The sequence below is a fragment of the Microtus oregoni genome, unplaced genomic scaffold (assembly GCF_018167655.1).
Source record: "Microtus oregoni isolate MIOR12 unplaced genomic scaffold, Mior012 000032F_ref0000030, whole genome shotgun sequence".
Lineage (NCBI taxonomy): Eukaryota > Metazoa > Chordata > Mammalia > Rodentia > Cricetidae > Microtus > Microtus oregoni.
The window spans coordinates 21,892,698-21,914,422 of NW_024543091.1; the positions used below are offsets into that span (position 1 = coordinate 21,892,698).

Sequence of the window (21,725 nt, forward strand, 5' to 3'; positions counted from 1 at the left end):
CCCTGGCCTGGCCTGGGAGGCAAGTGCCATTTAATGGAATGAATTAATCATGACCGGCACTGAAACACATATGCTCCTCTCTCATTTATACGGGCACGCACTAGTAGCTCACAGGATTCTGGGCCCTTCGAAGCTGGCTTCCTACCTGGGAGAGGCCCACTTGACACCTCTCTGAATGCTGCATTCCAGACCATGACGTGTAGTTGAAAGAGCTGGGAGGGTGCTTCTCACAAGGCCAAGGCAGCAGGGGCCCCAGTGTGAGGTGGTGGCACCTGAGCACCCCTGACCTCCTCTGCCATCAGCTGTCCGGGGATATTCCTCCCCAGTGGGCACATTAGCTAGAGAGGAAGCTGCTTCCTCCTGAGCCCCACCCCAAGGTTCCCAGCTTGCCTTTCCCAGAGCTATTCAGACGGCATCTGGTTTAGGCTTAGGGTAGGGCTGAGTGGAGTTGAGTCTTTTAGGCCTTGTTTCCTTCCTGGCTGATCATTTCCCGGTACTCGGAGGTCTCACCGCACCTCGCACAACTAACTCTCCTCATGGCCAGTGCACCTATGAGACAAAAGAAGCTCGGTGCTTCAGACCCATAGTTGGGGAATGTTTTAAGTTCTTTTAAAACCAAAAGGGGAGAGCATGCCTTTCTTTAATCCCAGCACTGGGGAGGCAGAGGCAGGAGGATCTCTGTGAGTTCAAGGCCAGCCTGGTCTACAAGAGTGAGTTCCAAGACAGGCTCCAAAGCTACACAGAGAAACCCTGTCTCAAAAATCAAAAACAAAACAAAACAACAAAAAAAAGAATGGAGTTTTTCAAGTAAATAGCATGTATCTCCAACTCCAAGGGATCTGAAGCTCTTCTGGTTTCCCTGGGTGCACACACACACACACACACACACACACCCTTAAAAAAAACAAAACAGGGGGCTGGAGAGATGGCTCAGTGGTTAAGAGCATTGCCTGCTCTTCCAAAGGTCCTGAGTTCAATTCCCAGCAACCACATGGTGGCTCACAACCATCTGTAATGAGGTCTGGTGCCCTCTTCTGGCCTGGAGACATACACACAAACAGAATATTGTATACATAATAAATAAATATTTAAAAAAAAAAAAAAAAAAAAAAAAAACAAAACAAGGGGGCTGGAGAGATGGTTCAGTGGTTAAGAGCAATGCCTGCTGTTCCAAAGGTCCTGAGTTCAATTCCTGGCAAACACATGATGGCTCACAACCATCTGTAATGAGGTCTGGTGCCCTCTTCTGGTCTGCAGACATACACACAGATAGAATATTGTATACATAACAAATAAATAAATAATTAAAAAAAAAGCCCAGAATATTCAATGCAACCCCTTTTCTGTGGGTTTGGCAGAAGCTCCACCTAGCTCTGAGGATGGGTATGAGAAGCTAGAACTCCAGTTCTGCCGTTTCCTCCTGGTGGACAAGCTATTAAGCTTTCTGGCCTGCCTTCAGATCCTTATCTGCTAAAGTACACAGGCCTGTAATAAACAACTGTGGAGACCAAATACACAGCACACATATACAGTCTATGGTAGCGGTCCTGTAGTCCTGACCAAGTGTTTCTCCTTTCTAGTATCTCAGGACACCAGCTTCCCCCTGAAATGCTGTCTACCTGCCCACACTGCTGGACTGCCAGCTCCTGGTGGGTGACTTGATCCTACTTGTTCCCCTATGCATAGCACACAGCAGCTGTTCACGTCTGTGAGGTCAGCGCCTACAAGTCCCACTGCCACTCCTGTCCACCATGAAGGAAAAGAGTAAGGTTCTTAACACTGAGTATAGCCGTGGACAGTCACAGAGACAGCTTGGTATTTAGGAAAATATCTTTATTGTTTTTTTAAACTGTCCTACTATTTGATTTAAAAAGCATAGTAGTGGCTTTTTCACAAACTTTACAAATTGTAGAAAATGATTTTCTCATTCTCTATGAAAACCTCATTCCCGTTCAACAGGGTTCTTTTCTGGTTGAAGCCTGGCAGGAAGGAGGGAATGAACAACACAGCACGGGCAGCTGGGGACTCTCTCCTCACACACTAAAACTCAGGCTGAGTCCCAAAGACGACGGCTCCTCCGAGGGAGACCCAGCCCATGAAGATGTGTGGCCAACTGAGGCAGGCCTCTCTTTTGAAGGCCAGCAGGCCCCTGAAGGCCTAGAGTGTTGTATATCAAGGCAGCTTCGTGGGAATGAGGACCACAGCGAGCTTATGGCTTGGATCCTTCTCCCTGTAACACAGCCAGGAAAGAGGCTGTGGACCCAGGCCACTTGGTGCTCCAGGTTTAGACTTCTCCCCTTTTATTTGGCTCACAGAGGCTAATTTGTCAGTTACTTAAAAACAAACAACAACAAAAACAGAAAACAAACATTTGGCTCTGTTTCAGCTGTAATCAGAGTTGGCCATTTTTAGAAAACGATGACAGAGCTGCTAGTTGTTAAGTCTGCATTTTGTCATCCACTGAGGCTCCTTCTCTCATGTACTTAAGGAGGGAGGGAGGGACAGCTGTAGCAGAAACCGTTTGTTGATCTGAGAAAACCGTTCAAATGTCTTGCACCCGCAGACTAAAGCCGATGGAATCCCCAAATGATCCCACTGATTTGAATGAGAAACACGACCGTCCCTCTTGGGTGTCTTGAGTCAAAACAAGGCAACCACTTAGTGATTTATCACCCCAAGTTCTCTCTTCCAAAAGGCATTAGAGAAAGGGCCAGCCTCCATCTGAGCGACTGGAAACACCACCGACAGCTTGGACACTTTGCTTTTAAACGCAGCAGGAGTTACTTTCCCGTTGGCCCTGGCTGAAGAGCCACCTCCCTAGACTATTTAGGAAGAAGCAGACAAGTGAGGGGCCGAGGGTCCCCACTGACTGGACTGTGGCTGGGTACATCATTAAAGGCAATCAGTACATGTATGGCGTATGAAAACTGTCCTGTGCACCCCCCTGCAGCTGGTCCACAAACTCGGCCTGACTGGATATGGGATGCAGGAGGCAGAGGACAAGCTTCCGTAAGGCACACGGTGAGTGGCCCCCACTCCAGGTGCCCATGATCATCCCTTCACTCGGTTCCAGAAGTGCTGGAAAGCAGAGGAGTTGGCGACACTCACAATGAGCAGCAGCAGCAGATACAGGGACATCATGACCATGAACCAATGGCTGGACAACCAGGAGAGCTGGCGTGAGGCCCTGCCCAGAGGGAAAAAGAGAGTTGGCAACTCAGGAAAAACATTTTTTGTTTTAAGTGTATGCAAGAAGTTCTGGCTCAGAGAACACGACATGATGGATTTCATCCTCTGTGAGCCTCGAAGGGAAGCTTCGTGCGGCTGTGCCCGAGAGACCTGGGGCTGTTGGCCCTGGCACCACCAACTCGCCTTTCAACAGAACATTTTCTAACTACACAAACACGGCTATGCAATGAGCTCACCCACTCTTCCCCGGTTAGCTCCTCTATTGCCTTTTATAATTCGCTTTTCTTAAGGCTTTGGTATTTAAAAGGATGCCCCCATCTCAGTGTGTCTGCACAGATGGTTGCAAGCTCCTTGCGGAGGTCTTGTCTGTATGAGCAGAGACAAATGTGAGCTGGGGGAATCTTTTTTATTATTGTGTGTGTGTGTGTGTGTGTGTGTGTGTGTGCGCGCGCGCGTGTGTAGAGGCCAGAGGATAGCTGGTGTGAGTCCGTTCTCTCCTTCCACCACGTGGATGACAGAGACGGACCTCAAGGTGGCAGGCTTTGTGGCAGGCATTCTCACCAGCCTGGGAATCTGTGTGCTACACTGGGAGGTGTTCTAAGCCATCCATATGTACACAGAAAACACTCGCTAGGGAGTTAGTTAAGAATGGAGTTTTTCAAATAAATAGCATGTATCTCCAACTCCAAGGAATCTGAAGCCCTTCTTGTTTCCTTGGGTGCACGCACACTCGCGTGGGTGCAAACACACACATACACACCCTTAAAAAACAAAACAACAAAAACCCAAGAATATTCAATGCAACCCCTTTTCTGTGGGTTTGGCAAAAGCTCCACCACAGACTCCAACAACATAGTAAGCTGACAAAATGACAGTCCCCCTAGGGACCCTGAACATCTTCCTGTCACCATGCTACTAGATGGAATGGGATGTGGCCTCCTCTACAGTCCTCCAGAGCTAAAGGCCCTCATCTGTTGCTGGGGTCAACCCTCTTCTCTCTTTCTTTATTTCGTATCTTCTGCCATGCTGGGGATCGAACCCAGGGCCTTTGTGTGCTAGTCAAGCACTCTACCACTGTGCTACGTCCTTGACATCAACTCATTAGCGAGATAAAGATGAAGCATCTGGGTCCATGGCAGGTTCAGCTGAGCTGTACATTCTCAGCCACTGTCTGGTTCCCATCCTGCCTCTCGACTCAATCTCTGGAATGGAGTTCAGACAAACCAATTGCCCAGGGAGCCCTAGTTTGATTTCATGTATCCCTCAAACAGGCTTGTTTCCAAACCAATCTTCCCCACTAGTATGTTTGGTCCCTTTGGAGTCAGAGCTACGTGCGTCTTCTCTACCTCTTCCCTCAGGTGTCCAGCATCATGGGGCGCTTGCTTTACACACATCGGAGGCCCGAGGCTGAGGGAGAGGCGATGCTGACGGCTGAGCGATCGACACTCTGAACACAGCAGCCACCTCCTAAGTTCACGCAGGGAGCTTACCTCCTCGGCTGTTTCTGGGAATACACCAGCAGGTACTTCACCCGAAGAAGTTGGTTGTTGGTGACTACGAAGTACTTAGGAGGGATATCTCCCCCTTCACTGTGCTTGATCCTTGCTCTGCTGCGGTCAATTTCCTTGGTATCTGAAAAAGGAGAGAAGCGCGCTTTGCTGGGTGTCATGCGGGGTGGGGGGTGGGGGACACGGACGAGGCAAATTAGAAATAGAATTGAGTCAAGGTTCATGGTCCTGAGGCGCAAAGTCAGCAGGCTGAGGACTGCACCCGTGTTCCTGTGCGAATCAGGAGATTCTGGCAGGCAGGAAGACAAATGGGAAGAGAGACTAGGAAAACAGAGAGAGGAAAATAAAGCCACAGAACGGAACAAGCAGAAGGCAGACGTAATCGGAAGGCTGAAACGGCAGATCAGCATCATGTACCAGGCCAGGACCAGGACTCACCGGAGAGCAGAGAGCCTCAGCACGACAGCTTCTTTATTTATCTGTTTAGAGACCAGTCACCCGTGCCTGAACTCAGTGCCTAGCTAAGGGTGACCTTGAACCTCTGACCCTCCAATCTTCTGAGTGCTGGGCTTGCAGGTTCACACTACTGTACCAAGTTGATGCTGTGTTGAAGGTGAACTCAGGGCCTCACACCTGCCAGGTGAATACTCTACCAATTGAGCTACAACCCCAGGGCCTAGGAGGCATTCTGAATAAATCACACTAGACTCGAGTTCTCAGAACACTTACTTCCACCAGGCCTGGTGGAGCACATCTTTGACCTCAGCACTTTTTTTTTTTTGAGACAGGGTCACACTATGTAGTTCTGGCTGTCCTGGAACTCACAGTAGACCCACCTGCCTCTGCCTCCTGATTGCTAGGATTAAAGGCTTGAGAGGGAGGCAGAGGCAGGCATATTGCCTGTGAGTTCATGGCCATCCTGGTCTACAGCATGAGTTCCAGGACAGCTAGGGTTACAAACACAAAAACAGATAAAGACTTCCACCACTCCTACTAAGACTTTTGTTTGTTTGAACTTGTATGTAGCTGAGGACAACCTTTAACTCTTGACCCTCTTCTCTACGTCCCCAGTACTGGAATGGAATTACAGGTATTTATCACCATGCCCTGCCCAAGATTTTAAGGGGAAAAAAATTTTTTTTCAGACAGGATCTCACTATGTGGCTCTGTCTAATCAGGAACGACTAGCCTTGTACTCACAGAGATCAGCCTGCCTCTGCCTCTCAAGTGTTGGGATTAAAGGTGTGCACCTCCATGCTAAGGCTAGTCCTTATCTGCTGATCCTCCTGTTCTACTTCCTACTCACTGAGACTACAGGCTCAGGCCAGCGCACCAGGCAAAACTTTTTTTGTTTTTTGTTTTTGTTGTTGTGGATTTTATGTGTACTTGTGCAGTGCTGAACCCAGGGCCTTGCACATGCTAATCAAGTACTTAAGTCTGGTCTGAGAGGGAGGGAGGACACTCTTTCCTGTTAATAACACAGAAAGGCTTTATCAAACACAAGCCAGGGCTCTGGGCAGCAGAGGCTGGGCAGTTGTGTTTTGATGTCTAATGTCTCCATATGCAAACTTGCTAAGAATTACGCACGCGAGCGGGCGTTCGTGCTGTCTGGTTTGGGAGGGTGGCGTCAGACCTGGGCCTGTTCCTTGGGTCCAGTTGTTTCACATTAGAGGCCAGAACAGTTTGTGTCTTGAATTCTCCTCTTCTTAGTAAAGCCAACAGCCCAGTTTGGAGACAGGAATGACAGTCCTGTGACTCTTCTGCCTTGGAGGAGGGTGGCCCAGAGGGAGGCACTGGGCATGTAATCCAAGGGGCACCTCAAGCCAGTGGAGTTGAGGTGCCTGCTAGCTATCTGCTCCTGGGGAGTCCATGGCCTCAGATGCCCCTCTGGTCGTCTGGGGATTCCAGCACACTCCAGCGGAGCACAGAGACTCTGGACCCATTATCCTTAGCTTTTGTTGAGCAAACCTTTATTGCATGTTAATTGGATACCAGGTTTTCTGATGATGCAAGTGCCCAGAAATAATAGCAAAATTCTGACTCCCAACGAGCCATGCCCTCACCTTACAAGTATGTAAGGTTTCCATTTGTCAAATCTTTTTTTTCTTAATTCTTGGGTTTTTTGTTTTTGTTTTTGGTTTTTCAGGACAAAGTTTCTCTGTGTAACAACCCTGGCTGTTCTAGAACTGGATTTGTAGACCAGGCTGGCCTCAGACTCACAGAGATCTGCTTGCCTCTGCCTCCCATGTGCTGGGATTAAAGGAGTGAGTCACCACCTGTTTTTTTTTTCTTAATTTTTATTTTATATGTATGAGTGTTTTGCATGATTGTATGTATGTTCACCACATGTCTGGTACCCATGAGGCCGAAAGAGAATGTTAGATCCCAGTTGGAGTTACAGGTGGTTGCCAGTTGGAGTTACAGGTGGTTGTGGATCCCACAGTGTGGCTGCTAGACACAGGGTTCAGGTCCACCGGAAGAGTCTGCATTTGTTAAATCCCGCCTCCTTCCCAAAGCTTTCCCTGGGCATCTTGAACCCTCTCAGCTGCCCCTTGTCAGCCCCTCCCCAGAACTGCCTGACTCCTACCTGTAATGTGATCTTTTCCTATCACGTGTTCCATCCCTGAGAAGCCATTCCCGTCCTTGCAGCCCATCCTTTGTCCTGTCATGCAATGGCCGTCCACCCCACACCTGAGACAGAGCAAGAGCCGCAGCCAGGCCTGGGCCAAGCGCTCACTCACCCTTCTTCTTGGTTTGGCACTTGACATCTGGATGATCGATGACCTCACACACGGCTACACAGCTAAGGATTGGGCCGAGGAGGCTATGCTGCCACCCATGGCCATGAGGACTGTAAATGAGGGCCAGGCTCAAGTCACTCGTGAGGTAGGTCCCTTCTCCAAACAAAGATGTCTGGAAGAGCAGAGACGAAAAGAAAAAACACACAAAACTGAATGGAGACTAGGTGTCACCAGATGGCATGTGTCCTTCTTCCACAGAGCTGGAAACAAACATTTTCACACTCTTCCCACCCCTTTAAGACAAATAACCTGATGTCATCATAGGGCTCATGACTAAACACATTCCCATCTGATCAGGGTTCAGCTGACAGGATCTGGCCACCTAGCCTGGCAAAAGAGCTGTACCTTGTGGTCAAGGTTGAATGGAAAAAACAACAGCGATATCGGAGTCCAAACAGACCTCAGTTTCAATGTTCCAGCGAGTTACATAAATTCTGTGTTTCAGTTTCTGCACCTACAAAACGCTGTAAAAGTTCCTCCTCCACAAGCTTATGACCACGTTTCAAAGACATAAGGCAGGGCAGGTGGTGTAGCTCCCTGGTAGAGCTCTTGCCTAAGCATCCAGTCCTCAGCAACACCACACACACAACTATACACAATGTACATAGAACAATGTGCATTTGAAGGCGATCTGGTGACAGTCACAGGTGGGCAGGCCATCACAGGTGCTACTGTTATAATGAACAGAGTAATTCCCATCACATCAATGCATTGAACATAGCTACACTTAGGGGTTTGCAAAAGGAAAGTTACATCCTATTATTTGAAAAAGAAACAAGTCAGGCAGTGGTGGCACATGCCTTTAATCCCAGTACTCGTGAGGCAGAGGCAAACAGATCTCTGAGTTCATGGCCAGCTTGGTCTACATAGACAGGTTCCAGGACTGGCTTCAAAGCTACCAAGAAACCCCGTTTCAAAAAAACAAAACAAAACAAAAAACAAACAAATAAACAAAACCAAGTCTCTTTGACCAGAAACTGGGACTAAATGAAGGACCTGGCTGAGTTTTACTCTGTGTTGTTGTGGGCTAAGAAAACATCCAAGAAGCTAGGCTGCAGCTGCCTGACAAGGGCTGTTAAGTTGGTTGCCTCCCTAAGGAAGTGTGGCAAACAGAGCCTATGGCAGGTACAGGCAACACACTCTTCCTTGGCTATGACAGGCACCAACAACTGAACACCACTCAGTCACAGTAACGTCCACCATGGCGCTGGTCACACTTCTCCTCACAGTCCAGAAGCTTCCATCAATGGACGGACCTGATACTCAAGTTGAAAGTTGACTGCTGTCTGTGGATGACCCTGGACTCCAGGAGTTCACTGAAATACATCCTCCGCTCTGGAACGGAGAAACCCTGTGGTGTGGGGCAAATGAAACAGACCTCTGAAGCTCTGAAGGTCTTTGGAAAGCTCCCATGTCAAGTTGGACAATGTCCCCATCTTTCCAAAGTTGGCACAGACCAACTCCAGGGACAATGAACACCCTCTGATCAGACCCCACAGCAGTTTTCTCTTTCTTTTTAAAAATATTATTCATTTGGGCAGTGGTGGTGCACACCTCTGATCCCAGCACTCGGGAGACAGAGGCAGGTGGATCTCTGTGAGTTCAAGGCCAGCCTGGTCTACAGCATGAGTTCCAGAACAGTCTCTCTGTGTGTGACACACAAGAAGATAACTGTGGGAGTGGAGTTGGTTGGAGAGAGAGAGACACACACACACAGGTAAGGAGATAACTGTGGGAGTTGGTTCTCCCTTCATGTGAGTGCCTGGGATCAATCTCAGATCATCAGGCTTAGCAGAAGTCACCTTTACCCACTGAGTCATTCATTTCTCTGTCACCGCACATTAATCCTTTACTTAAGTCCTACATATGTCTTCAGCTTCTGAGACTCAAAGCCTTGTGCCAGGCTGCTGGGAGCAGAGAGCTCAAGAGAGTCCTAGGGCATTTCCACCCACAAGAAGGATAACTTCACAGCTTTCCCCTGGTACATGAGCTACCTCAAGGGAACCCTAGAGTACAAACTTGAGGCGACTTCTCCAGGCAAGTTCCAGGGTAAAACAGAGACCCCTGGATTCCAGTAGCCTGGCCATAGAAGCAAGCCCAGGGCCAGCAAAAACAAGCCCGTCATCCACAGCAGAACCCACCAGCACTAATCAGATGCAGCAGGGCTGGAAGAAGCTTCTCCAGCCTCGGGGCTACATCAGCCCTGATGGAGCCAGCCCATCAAGAGGAGACAGATGCTGCTCTGCCTGGGGAGGGCCCGCAGCACCTACTACCTCAGATGCCCTCTCTGCTGGCCTACAATAGCAGCTGCTGCTTCTCCTGGAGCCTAGGAAACCAAGCAGCCTCTGTGAATACAAGCCACTTCAATCGCTGTGTGAGCTCAGAGGATAGTGGGCACCAGTGCCACGGAAGAGAGGACAGACTGGAACAGCATGAGTTCCTTTGCCCAGGCCTTCATGGCTGCCCACGCCTGTTCAGCGACAGGCCCTAGACTGTTATCCTCCTCCTCCTTCCTGAGGGGTAGAATAAGTGTCAGAAGGGAGAGGGTGGTTAACAGTTTTGACTCATGAAGATGAGAGGAAAACAGTTCTGGGGAAGGACCTCCTCTTGCTGAATCTTGGCACACCCCGCAATTTCTCAGGGCTGACAGGAGCTCAGCAATGCTTATGGTCACCTGGGGATCCTGTTAAAGTGTGGGTTCTCACATAAGAAAAATTATCCATTATGATCAAGTAGGCTTCATCCCAGAGATGCAGGGCTGGTTCAACATACGCAAATCTATCAATGTAATCCACCATATAAATAAACTGAAAGAAAAAAACCATATGATCATTTCACTAGATGCGGAAAAAGCATTCGACAAAATTCAACACCCCTTTATGATAAAGGTCTTGGAGAGAATAGGGATACAAGGGTCCTACCTAAATATAATAAAAGCTATTTACAGCAAGCCAACAGCTAACATTAAATTGAACGGAGAAAAACTCAAAGCCATCCCACTAAAATCAGGAACACGACAAGGATGTCCACTCTCGCCATACCTCTTCAATATAGTGCTTGAAATTCTAGCAATAGCAATAAGACAACATAAGGAGATCAAGGGGATTCGTATTGGAAAGGAAGAAGTTAAGCTTTCGTTATTTGCAGATGATATGATAGTGTACATAAGCGACCCCAAAAATTCTACCAAAGAACTCCTACAGCTGATAAACAGCTTTAGTAACGTGGCAGGATACAAGATCAACTCCAAAAAATCAGTTGCCTTCCTATACACCAAGGATAAGGAAGCAGAGAGGGAAATCAGAGAAGCATCACCTTTCACGATAGCCACAAATAGCATAAAATACCTTGGGGTAACCCTGACCAAGGAAGTGAAAGATCTACTTGACAAGAACTATAAGTCTTTGAAGAAAGAAATTGAAGAAGACACCAGAAAATGGAAAGACCTCCCTTGCTCTTGGATTGGGAGGACCAACATAGTAAAAATGGCAATTCTACCAAAAGCAATCTATAGATTCAATGCAATCCCCATCAAAATCCCATCAAAATTCTTCACAGATCTGGAGAAGACAATAATCAACTTTATATGGAAAAACAAAAAACCCAGGATAGCCAAAACAATCTTATACAATAAAGGATTGTCTGGAGGCATTACCATCCCTGACTTCAAACTCTATTACAGAGCTACAGTATTGAAAACAGCTTGGTATTGGCATAAAAACAGAGAAGTCGACCAATGGAATCGAATAGAAGACCCTGACATTAACCCACAAACCTATGAACACCTGATCTTCGATAAAGGAGCTAAAAGTATACAATGGAAAAAAGAGAGCATCTTCAACAAATGGTGCTGGCAAAACTGGATGTCAATCTGTAGAAGAATGAAAATAGATCCATATCTATCACCATGCACAAAACTCAAATCCAAATGGATTAAAGACCTCAATATCAGTCCGAACACACTGAACCTGATAGAAGAGAAAGTGGGAAGTACTCTACAACACATGGGCACAGGAGACCACTTCCTATGTATAACCCCAGCAGCACAGACACTAAGGGCATCATTGAATAAATGGGACTTCCTGAGGCTGAGAAGCTTCTGTAAAGCAAAGGACACTGTCACTAAGACAAAAAGACAACCCACTGACTGGGAGAAGATCTTCACCAACCCTGCAACTGACAAAGGTTTGATCTCCAAAATATATAAAGAACTCAAGAAACTAGACCGTAAAAGGCTAATCAACCCAATTATAAAATGGGGCACTGATCTGAACAGAGAATTCTCAACAGAAGAACTTCAAATGGCCAAAAGACACTTAAGGTCATGCTCAACTTCCTTAGCGATCAGGGAAATGCAAATCAAGACAACTTTAAGATACCACCTTACACCTGTCAGAATGGCTAAAATCAAAAACACCAATGATAGCCTTTGCTGGAGAGGCTGTGGAGAAAGGGGTACACTCACCCATTGCTGGTGGGAATGCAAACTTGTGCAACCACTCTGGAAAGCAGTGTTTCGGTTTCTCAGGAAATTCGGGATCAACCTACCCCTGGATCCAGCAATACCACTCTTGGGAATATACCCAAGAGAGGCCCTATCATACAACAAAAGTATATGCTCAACTATGTTCATGGCAGCATTGTTTGTAATAGCCAGAACCTGGAAACAACCTAGATGCCCTTCAACGGAAGAATGGATGAAGAAAGTATGGAATATATACATATTAGAGTATTACTCAGCAGTAAAAAACAAGGACTTCTTGAATTTTGCATACAAATGGATGGAAATAGAAAACACTATCCTGAGTGAGGTAAGCCAGACCCAAAAAGAGGAACATGGGATGTACTCACTCATATTTGGTTTCTAGCCATAAATAAAGGACATTGAGCCTATAATTCATGTTCCTAGAGAAGCTAAATAAGGTGAATCCAAAGACAAACACATAGGCATCCTCAGGAATATTAACCTTCATCAGGCGATGAAAGGAGACAGAGACAGAGACCCACACGGGAGCACCGGACAGAAATCTCAAGGTCCAAATCAGGAGCAGAAGGAGACGGAGCACGAGCAAGGAACTCAGGACCACGAGGGGTGCACCCACACACTAAGACAATGGGGATGTTCTATTGGGATCTCACCAAGGCCAGCTGGCCTAGGTCTGAAAAAGCATGGGATAAATCCAGACTAGCTGAACATAGCGGACAATGAGGAATACTGAGAACTCAAGAACAATTGCAGTGGGTTTTTGATCCTACTGCACGTACTGGCTTTGTGGGAGCCTAGGCAGTTTGAATGCTCACCTTAGGAGACCTGGATAGAGGTGGGCAGTCCTTGGGCTTCCCACAGGTCAGGGAACCCTGATTGCTCTTCGAGCAGATGAGGGGGGGGGGGGGACTTGATCGGGGGAGGGGGAGGGAAATGGGAAGCGGTTGTGGGGACGAGGCAGAAATTCTTAATAAATAAATAAATTAAAATAAAAAAAAAAAAAAAAAAAAAAAAGAAAAACCAAAACGAGAGAGAAAAAAAAAAAAAAAAAAAAAAAAAAAAAAAAAAAGAAAATATGATAGAAGAAATAAATACATTAGTCAAAGAAAATGCTGAATCTAAAAAGTTCTGGCACAAAACATGCAGGAAATGTGGAACACTATGAAAACATCAATTATAAGAATAATATTAATAGAAGAAGGAGAAGAAACACAGGTCAAAAGCACAAAAAATATTTGCAACAAAGTCATTGAAGAAAATTTCCCTAACCTAAAGTTGTCTATCAAAGTATAAGAATGTTAACTGGAGACTGTTCATTCATTTCCCTAACACCCAGACCTGAATAATCACACAGAAACTACATCAATTACAAGACTGTTTGGCCAATAGCTTGGGTGTACCCCTAGCTAGCTCTTACATCTTAAATTAACAATTTCTAGTTAAGTGCATGTTCATCGGTAGCTACCTGCAGATGGTGATGTAAGTGATGCACAGCTGAACTACAAAGGGGTTGCTATGACAAGTGAAGCAAGTGAAGGCTCCCCTGCCGATTCTAGAACGTGGCCATTAGGGCACTAATGCTGCTTGCAGAGAAGACGGGCACTGATGCGGCTCCTTGCAAATATTTTAAGTCAGATTTTCACATTCCATCTTAATAGTTACTTCCAAGACTGCTTTACTTCATTAGTATCAGCGTAGGTCTCTGAGTCAATGCTGAAATCTGCAAGCGCTTCTCATTTTACAAATGAAAGGCTTCAAGAAAAACATTAAATCCTAACGGACAGTCAAAAATTATGAGGTGTCTGTCTACACTAGAAGAAAGTGTATTAAAGACTCATTAGCCTGGATTTCAATGGCTTGAACACAATTATGATGGGTTTCACATTTCATTGTATTTATCTGTATCCAGAAAGTGCATAAGGCACTCAACACAGGTAGGTTATTGGTTCAAAAAACGATCATTTGGCTGACCATCCAGAGATTTGATTTAGCTTCCAACCGGGTCTGGATATGGGCAGTTTCATTGGCCGTTTATCTCCATGTGAACAGTGATCCAGGAATTTCAACATCTCAGCTTGTAATCATGTTAGTTTTCTCTCAAACGTTTCTCTCAACTTTGCCCTCCTAAAATCTTTTCCTCTATCAGTCAAAACTGCCTCATTAATTTTGATTTGCCACATGGAAGGGTTAAAATTACAAGAGGCTTCAAGAAGAATACTAAAACCCTACTCAGTTTGACTTTTTATTGTTATACTTAGCCATTCAATGATAGATACTTTTGTCTCAAAGACAGCTTTCATGAGTTTTTATTAAACTATCTAGTATTTTTATTTCAAACTGCTTTTATTTCAAAACCAAGAACTTTTATATATCACTGTTAATTTTATTTGAAATAAAGCCACACATTTTTATTTTAACTTCAAAAAAAAAAAAAAAAAAAAAAAAAAAAAAAAAAAAAGTGTGGGTTCTCACAGTGCCGTCTCAGGCAGGCCTGAGGCTTCACACTTCCAATGAAGTGCTCCTGGATTTGTTTCTCCTGCTGGCTCAGGGTCCACACTGTATGACCACTGGAAGGGCTGGTGAAGAACACTGGTGGGTGCTACTCGCAGTGTCTCAACTAAGTGGTCTGGGATGCAGCTGGCATTGGGATTTTCATTTGTTTTTGTGAAACAAGGTCTCATGTAGCACAGGCTAACATCAAACTCCCCAGTAGCCCAGGATGACTTTGAACTTCAGATCCTCTTACCTCTACTTCCCTAGTGTTAGGATTATAGGTGGACACCACATCATTTTACGCAGGTGCTGCAGGTTGAATTTAGGGCCTAGTGCACACCATGTAAACATTCTACCAGCTAGGTTACACCCCAAGCTCTCCGGTACTAGTATTTTTGTCTTGATTTTTTATTTATTTGTATGTTTGTGAATCTGCTTGTCTGTTTCTATGTGTAGTGCCCATGGAGTTCAGAAGAGGGTGTTGGATAACTACAGAAAGCTACAGGCAGTAGCCACCCAAGGTTGATCCTCGGAATTGAACCCAGATCCTATGCAAGAGAAGCAGGTACTCTTAGCTCCTGAGCCTCTTCTCCAGTCCCAGCACAGGGATTTTGTTGTTGTTGTTTGTTTCTCGAGACACGGTTTCTCTGTAGCTTTGGAACCTGTCCTTGAACTCCCTCTGTAGACCAGACTGGCCTCCAACTCAGAGATCCCTATGTCTCTGTCTCCCGAATGCTGGGATTAAAGGCGTGCGTCACCACCGCCAGCAGCACAGGGATTTTAAAAGTTTCCCGAGTAATCTGAATGTAGAGTTAAGGCCAGAAACCACTAATGCTTCCCCAACCATAATCAGCCTGGAAATCTCCCAGAAATCCTGTTAAAACACAGTGGGCCTGAGATGCTGCATTGACCCAGGTGGCCAGGTGATCACTCCAAGCACCATGGCCTCAGCCAACCCACCTCCCCATGAGTCCCCTCCCACGCTCCCCAGCAGCGAGCCCCGGACCTACCTTGTTCAGGTGGCAGTGTAGACCATTGTGGATGATAGAGTGGAAGTTCTCTAGACGGCTGCCATGGAAGGCATAGATGAGGTCTCGCTCTCCTTTGGTCTCATAAAACCTGGCATTGGCTGGGTCAAAGTACTCGATTTCAAATAGGAAGTCCGGAGTGGGAACAGGTGTGTGAGGGGCACCAGTCAGCTGCTGGATCTTTTCGAACTTGCAAACATGAAAGCAAAACAGGAAGGAGTTAGAGGTTTACTTGGAACGCTGGTAGGTGTGCAGCAGACGCGTCCTGCTAATGGTCAGCATGCTGACACAGGCCTATCCTTCAGTGCCTGGGAGGTAGAGTCAGGAAGATTGTATGTCAAGCTCATCCTCAGCTCTATATCAAGTTCAAGGCCAGCCTGGGCTACATGAGACAAAAGAAGGGATGGAAGAAAGAGGGTAAGGAGTGGAAGAAGGGAGAAGACAGACCAAAGGCCTCCTAAAACCTTGGGCTCCCAGCCTGGAGGGATGGCTCAGCTATTAAAGGCTAGGCTCAACCCCAAACCTTGGGCTCCCTCCATCAGAACAACTCGCTTCATAATTCTGAAGCTGTTCCTCTCTAATCCAGCTCAGCGCTCTGAGAGCTCAAGAGAGCTTCTCTCTAAGGACACTGACAGGTGGGTGAGAAGCACGGACCGCTCCTAACCCAAGGACTACTTCTCTCTTTATCTTTCCTTCGGTTTTAAGACCATATCCCGAGTAGCCCAGATTTTACTGCTTCCAAGTACTGAGGTTAAAGCACATGTCACCACACCTGGCTCAGAAATCACGTCTCATGTTCCCAGTACTTTTCAGGTTTGGGTGGTAGCCCACATCCGCAATCTAGCATTCAGGTTTCAGAATGGGGATGGAAAGTTCCAGGTCAGGCTGAATTCCATAGCAAGACCCTGTCTTCAAAAAACAAAACCCCCACAACAAAGCCAACACTCTCCCGTCTGTTCCCATGGTTTATCTTTACAACATATGTGTCACAAGGCAGAAGGCTGTGACAAAGGCAAAAGCGGCCACAGAATCCCCTTCTACCTCTGTGCGCTCCTTCAAGTGTGATTGCAGGTGAGATTCCCCCAGGATGGCATCCAGACAGGGAACCTATTTCTCAGCGCTGAAGCTGCCTGTACAGAGATCTGTTTTGACCAATGGTCCCTCAGCACATACATGGCAGACTTGCAAAGGGTTTGTCCTCCCCTGCTGATGGCCTCAGCAAGGTGAGAGCCTTACAAAGGGGGTCTCAGCCTTGGCAGCCGTTCCACCAAAAGCCCAGAAATATAAGCACAATTACCCTAGAATATTCATCCCCAAGAATCACCGCAGAGTCACGGCCTCACAATGATGACCTCAGGGTCACGGCCTCAGAGTAATGACCTCAGAGTCACAAAATGCAACAGTACATTCATCTCATCATTAACTTTAGAGTGGTTTGCTATTCAGCAAAATCTGACTGCCATGTATGCCTAAGCTCCTTTTTTAAGTATTAACTTTATTTTCTTTTTGTTGCTTTTTAAGTCAGGGTTTCTCTGTGTAGCCCTGGCTGTCCTGGAACTCACTCTGTAGATCAGGGTGGCCTTGATCGTAGAGATCTGCCTGCCTTTGCCTCCCAAGTGCTGAGATTAAAGGTGTGTACCACCACCATGCTTAGATCATTTGTAACGCTCCCCCACCACCCGACACACTTTTTTGTTGTTTAGAATATTTGTTTATTATTTTACTTATGGTTGGGGAGCAAGTGGGCAGGGTCCCAGTGGAGGTCAGAAGAGTATATTGGACCCCAGAACTGCAGATACAGGCCTATCTGTGGGTTCTGAAAACCAAACTCAGCTCCTCTGGAAGAGAAACAAGCACTCTTAACTACTGAGGCTTCTCTTCAGCCGTTGTGTTTTCAGAGGGTTTTTTTTGAGGGAGGTTGTTTGTTTTCAGAGGTTTTTTTGAGGGGAGTTGTTTTGTTTTGTTTTGTTGAGATTTCATGCAACTCAGGCTGCCGTCCAGTGGCCTTAAAGTCCTGTTCCTCTTCCCTCCACCTCTCCAATGCTGGGACTACAAGTATGACCACCATGCCCAGCTAAAATGTCCTTTCATAAAGTGATAATACATGGTAGGCAAATGTCCTGACTTGAACAAAATAAAAAGCTCACATTCCTGGATACCAAACTCCCACATTTAATATATTGTATTCATTTTTATTGTGTATGTGTATATGTGTGTGCCTCTTTGTCTGTATGTGCACTGCAGGCATTCAGGTGCCCATGAGAGCCAGAAGCAGGCACTGGATCCCCTGGAACCAGAATTAAGGACAGTTGTCAGCTGTATACGGATGCTGGGAACTGAGCCCAGGTCCTCTCCAAGAACAGCAAGTACTCTTAACCACTGACCATCTCTCCAGCCCCACCCTGACACCATCCCACATTTTAATGTGAATTTAAATTGGATCATAATCAAAAGTCAAGGAGCCACCATCACATCTGCTTTAGCTGGAATAGCCAACGTCTAGCAGGGCCTTGATCCTGAATGAGGAATGAGTAAATGATTCCATTCAATAAAGGAAGTAGCTCAACCCACTCTGGAATACAGACACCCTCTCCATGACTCCCTCATGGTTCTTGCTGGGCGGTGGTGGCGCATGCCTTTAATCCCAGCACTCAGGAGGCAGAGGTCAGCCTGGTCTACTAAGTGAGTTCCAGGACAGACTCCAAAGCTACACAGAGAAACCCTGTCTTGAAAAACCAAATCAAACAAATCATATCAAATTCAGTGCTTACTTGAAATTGATTAACTTAGTAACAGCACATATAGCCAACCCGCCATTGCCACTCAGAGAACAGAATACCAGACCAGGAATTATATGACCTACTTTGGACCCTATTGTTCCAGACTGTTCCTGTGAGCCTCCAGCCAGGCAAGGAAAACTAAATTATGGGACATCTGGCTTGTGCCAAAAACTGTGTTAGGGTAAGACCCTTTCTGTCACTGCTCCTCTTGGGGATAACTATGGTCTCACCTTACAAAAGGGGCCCAATAATTGGCTGAAATAAGATTTGAACCCAAAACCTGAAAGATCTGTAGAACATGGCATTTAAATAATTTAGGGTTCTGTTGATGTGAGACACGATTGTTCCTAGTAGCACCGTTCTATCCCCGAGAGAATGTTGAGCACCAAAGAACTCCACTTGGGGCTTGTTTTCTTCTCGGCAAAACTGGCCTTTGGGCAAAAAACTGCCCCTGCCTTGACCACTGACAAAATGCACAATGTACAAGCATAACAAGCAGAATACAAGAAAAAAGACTACCAAACCTTGCCAAGACAGGGTAAGATGGTTCTGAAATTATTCCTACCTCAGAAAATGGTCTGTCAGTTACTCTGGGTCTTAGCCAAAGTTGGTTACTTCAACATTGCAAGTGAGACTTTGGGTGGTTACCTAGGTAGCCAGTTGTCTCTGTCATCTACTACATATTTTGGAAGCTGCTTGATTGCACTTCCTGCCTACTCAAGTAATATAATCTCCCTTCTCAGGCCTTCGATGGGGTTGAAGATTAGATAGTCATAGTTACCTTCCTCTTATGATCTAGTCAAGCCATTTCTAATACTAGACTTAGAGTCCTTATTAAAACATCTAGCATATGCTCCTTGCTTAATATTGTTTAAGCTAGTTGTAGTTCTAATTTTTATGCTTGATATCTGTTCTTAGTGTGTATAGTTTTGTATTGGGTTTGGAACTCTTTTATTTAGACAAAAGGGGAGGTGATAGGCAACCTCCTTCAGTCAATGGCCTTTAAGAGGCTGGACCAGGTTGGGGTGTGACTTTTAAAAGCCATGGTCCCACCCAACTCAGTCTCTGCTTCCCTTGCTCCACACTTTGATGTTGGATCCCCATTTCTGTTCCACGAGTTTTCCCTTTGAATAAAGAATAACCTTAAAATACTCTATTTGGAGTTACCTTGGGATTATTTGACTCGTGTTTCCCCCCACTGGACACAGTCTGCAACACCAGTACTTTGGGGTACTTTACTGTTTATCAGCTGGACTGAGCCAGTTCCCTCCCCTTCCCTTCTCCTCTTATACTTTTGGTCGTGAGCCTAGCCTGTAACAGCTGAGCCATCTCTCCAGCCCTCCCCTTCTTTCCTTAAGCAACACCCCTAAGGTGTGAACAGGGCCTTCACTTAGCAGAAGTGTCTGCAGTTTTGATAGACGTTTGAGCCCTGTGTATGTGCTCCTAGATACTGCTCCAAGAGTGAAAACTCATTCCTAAAGATGATGGGCATTCGCCCAGCTGAGATGCACCATAGTTATCCCCATTTCCAGATAAGGAGACACATGCCGTACTGAACCCGCCAGTGTGTGACTTCCTGGGCTCTTCAGACATATACTGAGAATCTCTGAGAGTGACACCCATGAATCTGCATTTCAACCAGCTGCCCAGTGGTACCCAGGGAGGTCTCAGAGCCAGTCAGCCTTAGGAACCTGTGACCTACACACCAGTCTTACCTCTGCCTTCTCTGCACTGTGGATTGTCAGGATCTTGGAGGATAAAATCCAGCTCACCAGGTCCCAGGCCTGTGCGTCTGTGTCTCTGGAGGACTGGAGAAGTTCCTTCAGGTTGGGTAACCTGCCAGCATCTGCAAGCTGAAAGGAGACAGAACCTCCATCAGCAAAGACCCCAGATAAAATGGTAACTGAATGCCCTCTAGTGGTGATGTAGAAAACTGCACTCCTATCTGAAGGAATTTTATGAGAGTAAATCAAGTCTCCTTCCTAAATAACAACAAACCCTTAAATCTTTACGTTCTAAAATGTTTTGTTTGGTCTTATTCATTTGGTACAAAACATGAGCTGACCTTATGGAAGGTTTCAGGCTTTGTCCTATTAGAACTAATGCACTTAGTTGCAAGAATGTTATTGTGTTATGGCTGGAGGCTACAAGAATTACTGAGGAGAGGGTGGTCTATATACTCTATGAATGGGTGGTGCCTACACTTTACTAAATGAGTGGTCCCCACACTTTATGAATGGGTGGTCCCTATACTCTTCCCCTTCCTGAACACAATGAGTTGATGCTATTCTTATTCCTTGCTTCCTACTTCCTGCCTCTTTCACTCCTAGTCCCCGTCCAGGAAGGTGGCCTGTTTTACTGAGTTCAGTGTCAGGTCCTGTAGATCTGGGAGTCATCAGAGAGGGCAATCTTGGTGAAATGGAGAAGAAAGCAAAATGATTTTTATTTAAAAGTATTCACTTGTTGGGCAGTGGAGGTACATGCCTTTAATCCAGCATTCAGGGTCTCTGGGTTTGAGGCTAGCCTGGTCTACAGAGCAAGTTCCAGGATAACCAGAGCTACACAAAGAAACACTGTCTCAGGGGTGGGGTGGGGGGAAGGATTTACCACCTGGCTTGTGAGAAGATTCAGCAGGTACAGGTGCTGCCAACTTGAGTTCCATCCTCAGGACCCATACAGTGGAATGACAGAATTGATTCCCACACTCCGACCTCCACGTGTCCACAACGGCACTCCTACACCTCATACACACACACACACACACACACAAATTAAAGTGTAAATATCAGTTGGTCATGGTAGTTCACGCCTGCTACACCCAAAGTAGAGAAACGGAGGCAGGAGGATCAAGAATAAAAGCCCTCCTGGGTTAGCTACCTGGTGATTTCAAAACATGCTTGAACTATATTGAAGAGACAGAGTTTAAAATAAATGTTGGGTGTGGTAGCGCACGCCTTTAATCCCCAGCACTCAGGAGGCAGAGGCAGGCAGATTTTTGTGAGTTTGAGGCCAGCCTGGTCTAAAGCTAGGACTGTTGCACAGAGAAACTCTATCTAAAAAAAAAAAAAAAAAAAAAAAAACAATGAAAAGCTCGGGATGTGGCTCAGTGGTAGATTGCTTGCCTATCACATACAAGGCCCCAATTTAAACCCCAGTACTTAAAAAATAATATTCTGTATTTCTGTGGTCAGGGCTAGTCAGGGCTGGAAGCATACCTGCAATCTCAAATTCAAGAACCTGAGACAGGAAGGTCGCTATGAATTTGAAGCCAGCTTGAGCAACAAAGCAAGACGGAAAAACTGGAGATATCGTTCCACTCAATGTAAGAGGGTCTAGCGTAGCCTTCTGCTCAGCACTGGATTCAAACCACACAGCACCAACACAACGCTATAGTCCCAGTACCCAGGAGAAGATAGAGGAGGATTAGGAGCTCAGGTCAT

The 21,725-nt window shown here is 46.1% G+C and overlaps 1 protein-coding gene across 2 annotated transcripts in view; it reads right to left on the bottom strand.

The window, feature by feature from the left end:
• Positions 1–1,812: 1,812 nt before the first annotated feature.
• The window catches only part of Parp16 (poly(ADP-ribose) polymerase family member 16), a 32,537-nt gene continuing 12,624 nt past the window's right edge, over positions 1,813–21,725 (bottom strand). For both annotated transcript variants that reach the window (XM_041679823.1, XM_041679822.1), the window contains 5 exons: positions 20,001–20,138; positions 15,488–15,694; positions 7,439–7,610; positions 4,680–4,821; positions 1,813–3,187 (listed from right to left, as the gene is read on the bottom strand). In XM_041679823.1, the coding sequence (XP_041535757.1) occupies positions 3,052–3,187; positions 4,680–4,821; positions 7,439–7,610; positions 15,488–15,694; positions 20,001–20,138 (795 nt within the window). In that variant the 3' untranslated portion in view covers positions 1,813–3,051. The remainder of the gene's footprint in view (positions 3,188–4,679; positions 4,822–7,438; positions 7,611–15,487; positions 15,695–20,000; positions 20,139–21,725) is intronic.